The 6,671-nt window shown below is 35.8% G+C and overlaps 1 protein-coding gene across 1 annotated transcript in view; it reads left to right on the forward strand.

The window, feature by feature from the left end:
* The window catches only part of LOC5570954 (G-protein-signaling modulator 2), a 44,098-nt gene extending 42,739 nt beyond the window's left edge, over window positions 1-1,359 (forward strand). The window contains exon 7 of the mRNA XM_021845794.1: window positions 38-1,359. Within this exon, the coding sequence (XP_021701486.1) occupies window positions 38-430 (393 nt within the window). The 3' untranslated portion in view covers window positions 431-1,359. The remainder of the gene's footprint in view (window positions 1-37) is intronic.
* The last annotated feature ends 5,312 nt before the right edge of the window (window positions 1,360-6,671 follow it).

The raw sequence follows: 6,671 nt of genomic DNA on the forward strand, positions 1-6,671 counted from the left end.
TCCTGTCATAACCATGTATTTAATATTTCATTTGTAGGGTTCGAGGATCGAAGAGCAGCGCTCGGAACTGCCGACACCGAACATCACCATGGACGCGGAAGCTGGAGGTGAGCGCAGGGCACCCACCGTTGGCAATCCCAACAGCGGAGCTACGGTTCCGGATGAAGATTTCTTCTCGCTCATCATGCGGCTCCAAGGGGGCCGCATGGAAGACCAACGAGCTACGGTACCTTTGCATAGTAACAACAACAATAACAATAGTCGTATCAACAACAATCAAAATTACAACAACAATAGTAATAATGGCGTTTCTGGCGGAGCTGTTGGCGGTGGAAGCAGCAATAGCAGCAGTAGCAGTAGTAGCAACGGAACCAATTCGAACAATAGTCAAAACCAAAGTTCAAACGGCGGAGGAAAAGGACTCAAATGATTTTACTCGCTAGATCGATAAGTCGCATCGATTGGCAAGTTGTTGGTATTTGTTAACGAACAAAATTGTAAACCTGAAGTTTTTCCGCGCTTGCCGGCATCAATTTCAGTGCGCTTCCTAGAACCTTTGTAGCAGGTGAAGCACTCTGAAGATCTGCTGGGTGTATGCTTACATACCTATATACATATAATTAGCGGTAGGGATTATACAATCTATATTAAAGCTAGGGATACACACCACGTCGATATCAAAAAACGATACATAGAAATCGATCCGCGCCATATTTTCTGTCTTTTCTGCACTCTGGATGTTTGCGTGTGCGTGTGTTTGTTTTCTCGAAGAGAGACGTGTTGTAGGGGATTTTGTGCTAATTTTAACTGCAGCTAGAGTATCCCTCCGATGTGAATTTGTGAATATATGATTCTGCTAGATTTTTAATATACATTCGTCGCATGCAATTTCACTTTTTTGTAAATAGGAAACATTAGTTCTCAAATTAGTGCGTGTCTTTTATAATATATTTTCTACCGAGATTTATTTTTCTATACATCGAATTATTTTATGGAGAATCTTTTACAATAGAAGGAATCGAACACATACAAAAACACAAGACTAAAACCAACCTCTTGGATTGTTTTTCGAGTGCGAAAATATATGTTTCTATCATAACTATAAATATTATAGATGGTGATGCCGATCCTCCAATCGAACTATTGCATGAATATTCCAATTGAGGGACCGGTGTCATCGTAAACTCTAACAAAACCGACTAGAATGACCAAAATGTCCTTTTATTGAACAGCGCCACGGCTGAACTTTCCACGATACGATGATAAATATGTAATAATGAAATTTAGTATAAGCTTAGAGCAGGACCGAGCAGCCATCTATTACTGTAGGTAATGAAGTCTAGAAAACACAAAACAAAACAAAAAACCTTTTTTCGATATTGAGATGCGAATTCCATAGGACTGTAGCTTAGCAGGGTTGGCTTTGGAGAGTGTTGGCAGTGGAACACTGAGTTTTTGATTCATGGATATTATTCGCCATGTTTTCTGTTGCATTCTTCTGAGTCATCTGAGATGAAGAATATCTTCGATCTCTATTCACATTATTCTTAATTCAAAAACATAAGCCTTGCCATTTGTTGCTCCTATTTATCTCAGCTTTCAAATCTTTGATGTTCTCCTAAATTTTATGTTTTATTAACTAATGCTAAAAATCAAGCTTCAGAATGAAAATAGAAATTTACCACTATGTACTTATTATGTAGCCATTACCAAGTACATAGTGGTAAATTTCTATTTTCATTCTCAAGCTGTCGTTAACAACGTACGGTACCGACGCCTGCATCGATACGATTTTAAACAATTGAAGCAGTCGAATGTCGCAACAACATACGTACAGCACCTTGAGCAAACTTTGCTGAAAGAGGATACGTTTGCCGAAGCCTCTCTCGAGGACTGTCATAGAAGCAGTCATCAACGACGTCTTTGAGAATATTGTAGGGTACGTTGAACACATTTAGGAGCTGCTGTAGCTATCGTCGTCTTCTTCTTCTTCTTCTTCTTCTTGGCATTAATGTCCTCATTGGGACATAGCCTGCTCCTCAGCTTAGTGTTCTCATGAGCACTTCCACAGTTATTAACTGAGAGCTTTCTTTGCCAAAGTTGCCATTTTCGCATTCGTATATCGTGTGGCAGGTACGATTATACTCTATGCCCAGGGAAGTCAAGGAAATTTCCATTACGAAAAGATCCTGGACCGACCGGGAATCGAACCCAGACACCTTCAGCATGGCTTTGCTTTGTAGACTCTAACCACTCGGCTAAGGAAGGCCCCTGCTGTACCTATACTGTACCCTAAAATCAGCAAATTCTATCAAAAAATAAAGGCATCGTGCCGAAAGCCGAAATGTGCAGCGATAAAAAGGGAACATTTTGTCAAATGGACGTGAGGCGATTGAAAGGTGGAAGCCGTAATTACGGCAAGCATCTGAATAGTGCTCTGATAGCAGATCTCTTTTTGGAGACGTAGTCACTATATTAAGTATCTATTCTCAATGGAAGCTCTTTAAAGTCTCTTTTTTAGGCAAAATGATCTCTAAATGGAACTGTTTTTAGACATTTGTTCAACGAAATAATCTCAAAGGTATTTTTCAAAAATTTCAGTCAAGGCTATAATTTTTGACATTTGAAGAGTATCCCTATTCTATCTTAAGCAATAAACAAGGTTAAGTCCAAAACGGTATAATTTTTCAAAGATTTCTGATTTTGCCGCAAAGATTTTTTTGAAAAAGCTTCTACGGAAATTAATGGACCATATTCATGAAATTAATCCTAACCGAATGTTTTTGCAAATCTACTTCTACTCACTACATCAGGAAGATTTCCCTGGTAATTTCTCAAGTAAACTCTTCGAGGGTTCTCTCATAGAGGGACTATGAATTTATACAGCGATTCCACCCAAGGTTTTTAAGAATGCATCTAGATAATCTTAATCAATATTGTCCAAAGTACCTTCGAATATTTCTAGTAATTTGTCTAGAGAAACCTGCAAAACATTCTTAGAGGTCCAGAAGTTTCATCAGAGATTTTTCAGTAGTTCTTTCCTGCTGAAGTTCATCGGATATTTCTCAGAATACTTCAGGATTTCCTCTGAAAAGATATTTCGTTTTTTTTCCGAAATTCCAATTCCAACTTTTTATTCACTTCCTTGGCAATTCCCTAGAGTAATTCACCTTGAGGCGTTTCTTGAATAATATTGTAAAGAATCTCTGAAACAATTCCCGTAGACATCTCTGAAGGAAGCCTTAGGGGAATCTGTGGAATAATTTGCTGAAGTATCCTTAAAGAACTATCTTTAAAAAAATTCTAAAATAAATTCAGTACAAATTTGTTATGGGTAATTATAAGTTTATGGAAGATACACTGGATGAATATATGTAAATATCGCAGGAAGAATTTCTGGAAAAGATCATCAACAATTCATTAAGATATTTTTAAAGAAATTCCTGAAGGATATTTTGGCAATTTTTGAAGATATTCTTAGAATAATTACTAACTTTTCGAGGAAATCGTAGGAAAACGCGTGGAAAAATCATTAAGACTCATGAAGACTTTTTTTGAGAATTCATGAAGAAAACCCTATTATATGGGAATATGGTTAGGAAAATTTCTGGTTCAACTCTTAAAGAGATTGGTATATTTCTCGGCGGAATATCAGGTATCTACTTAGATCTCACAACTGCAAGCTATCCCATTATCCTATTGTTGAATAAAACTGAGGTCTGCCAGACAAAATTGGCGTCTGCCAGACAACTTGAATTGCGATGAGAAGGAAGGAAAAAAAAAATGTTTTTTATTATTTTGAAAAATTTTACATCATTTAGGCGATGGCAAGTCAGAATTAACTTATTGGATTTCCAAATTTACCGAAACATAAGCCAACTGTTATTCTTCATTTGTCAAAGAGTTTTTTTTTTAATTCTTCTATGGATTCTAATGAAGTCTTTTAAAAGCTTTATTCTGGTTTTGCTGGATCTCCTGCAGACATTTCAACGGAAAATGATGAACGGTATTCATAACATAGCTCCCAAACAAATGTTTTCAGAAAACCACTACCACTCACTACTCCAGAAGTCTCGAAAATTTCTGTGGTGAATTCTACAAAGGTTCTTCAAAGTCCATTTAGGATTTCCATCAGGATGATACCGAGTTAGACTAGTTATGACTTCATTTTGTACTATTTGCATTTCTGCTGAGTTAAATCGGGAAATACTTCTGTATTGTATCAAAAAAGACATTCTGTTTTTCAGGAATTCCTACAATAATTCCATAAATTCTTCCTTGACAATTTGCTGGAGTAATTCATGGATAAACTCTTTGACGAACTTCGTGAATAATATTTAGAAGAATCTCTAGCAATTTCCCCAGACATCTGTAAAGGAAATCCTGGAATAGAAAACGGTAGAATAGTTTTCTGAGGTATCCTTAGAGAGTTTCCTTGGAAAACTCGTTAAACCATCGAGAACAAATGTGTTTGAGGAAACTCTAAGAAATTCCATGGATGAATGTATGGGAAAATTGCAGTGATAATTTATGAATAAAATCATCCATAAAATCTTTTAGATTTTCCTAAGAGAATCCTGAAGGAAATTGTGTAGGAATTTTTGAAGATATACTTATAGTAATTGAATTCTTTATACAAATCGAAATTTTGGGGAAAATCGATAAAGATAAACCACATAGAATAATGTAGAATCTCTGAAGACAGCCTTACACCAATATCTGGGGGTATCCTTTGAACTCTTGAAGAATACCTCCAACGAAATGTATGAGAACTTCCTAGTAAATTCCATGGAAGATTCATTGGATACATTCCAGGAGAAAAAAAGGTCCCAGAAGCGGAGACTTTTGGAGAACTCTTGAGACAACCCAGGATTTTGGATGTAGGTGAACAACTTCTAAATCCTTTCGCGAACTTTTATGGGAGGTATGCACTTCAACAGAAAAGTAATCGCTTATCCGGAACGCGGAAAATTTCTTGCAAGAAATACTCAAGAAACGCATTTTTCTTTGATCTCAGTACGCAGTTGAAAAGAAATGTAAATTCAGAGCTCACTGTAGAAATTTTTTAGACCATTTCTTGTGCCGAAAATTTTCCTTTTTTTGAGCAGAACAGCATACCTAGCTTTACTTTGTCTGTGCTTTACTGTACATTCCGAAAGAAAGGAACCCGACCAACTTGCGTCAGTGCCATCCCATTGAGGTATTTTTGGGCTCCCTCAGTGCCAAAGTGTACAAAATTATTGGCAAGCTAAAGATACGAAGCAGGATCCCAAATTGTATCCGGAAGATGGACGTCAGTGCCGTCCGGCGCACTTGTGAGAGCATCGCGATTAAGTTGCGTCGTACGGCTAATCAGGGTCCCTTCTTCAATATTCATTGACGTTTTTTGAAGAATAAACATCAAACAAACTGAATGCGTTGATTTTTTTTAATTGTATGACTGAAAAAAAATATCATTTTTGATTGAATACCCGTCAATGTAAGGTACCCCGGGGCAAGTGGGACATAAAAAAACGATAGTTCAAACAAATTGTTCAGAATAATTTTCAAATGTCAATATTTTACAAATTCAACATGACGGTCACATTTTGGCAACATATTTGCTGGTGTGTGCATGAATTTGATCGAAAAATTTCGAAATTGTGAAAATTTTAGAAGCAAGATGTACAATGAGCCATTAGACGCAGTTGCCTCGCTACACGGGGCAAGTGGGACTCATCCAGTTTCGTGCGTAAAACCACTTCAGTACGTCAACCGTTGCAATAATAGGATTGATAAATCATAGATATTTTATTATAAGTACATATTTGATGTACATAAGGGATCAACCATAAAATACGTAACGTTTAAGGAAGAAACCCTACATTTAATAATATGTCACATCGCATTTAATTTTAACTGAAAATTTCTTACAAAAACCATAAAGGGGTATAGAAAATGTTCAAAATATATCATTTATAAGTTATCAATCGAAATGCAGCAAGAACACTTTCAATAATTGAAGAATTTTTGAATATGTTCTGTTATTACTGTTATGCATGGCGGAAACCACTAAATGGGATGGAATAGTTTTCTGCAACTACTGATTTTGGTAGAAATAGCAAATAAAGTTTAATAAAATAGAAAAGTAATCGTTCTCATGATGTAAAATTTAATTTAAATTATTTCTATCCTCGCTCAATTGAATTCTTTTTTAAAAAATAAAAACAAAAAAATATTCAGAAAAATTTGGTATTTTTTCGAATTTTTCAGCAACTACAAAATATAAGATTGTTTTTTTTTTTTTCATAAAAATCATTCGTTTGAATGTTTTAATGCTACTCTCTAAGAAAATGTTTGAAACGTATGGGAAAAGTTTTAATTCTGGTGCTTGTTGTTGATAGGTCCCACTTACCCCGGGTATTAAGATATTTTGGGTTACATGTTTATCGTAAGCAGCTTGTAATAATACTTAAAGTTGTAATTTACCGATGGTAATTCGATTTATGACACAATTATTTTTTGCGAGCCAATGCAGAACGTGAAACGTGCCACAATCTATCATGCAAGTTGAAAATGGCGCTGAGCTGACAGCTGTTACAAGGAGCACACGGTAATAAAAATAACAATATTTTTTGTACAAAATACATTCCTTATTATTGTATCTTCAACTTTCTAGAAGAATACCCCCT

The sequence above is a fragment of the Aedes aegypti genome, chromosome 2, assembly GCF_002204515.2.
Source record: "Aedes aegypti strain LVP_AGWG chromosome 2, AaegL5.0 Primary Assembly, whole genome shotgun sequence".
NCBI lineage: Eukaryota > Metazoa > Arthropoda > Insecta > Diptera > Culicidae > Aedes > Aedes aegypti.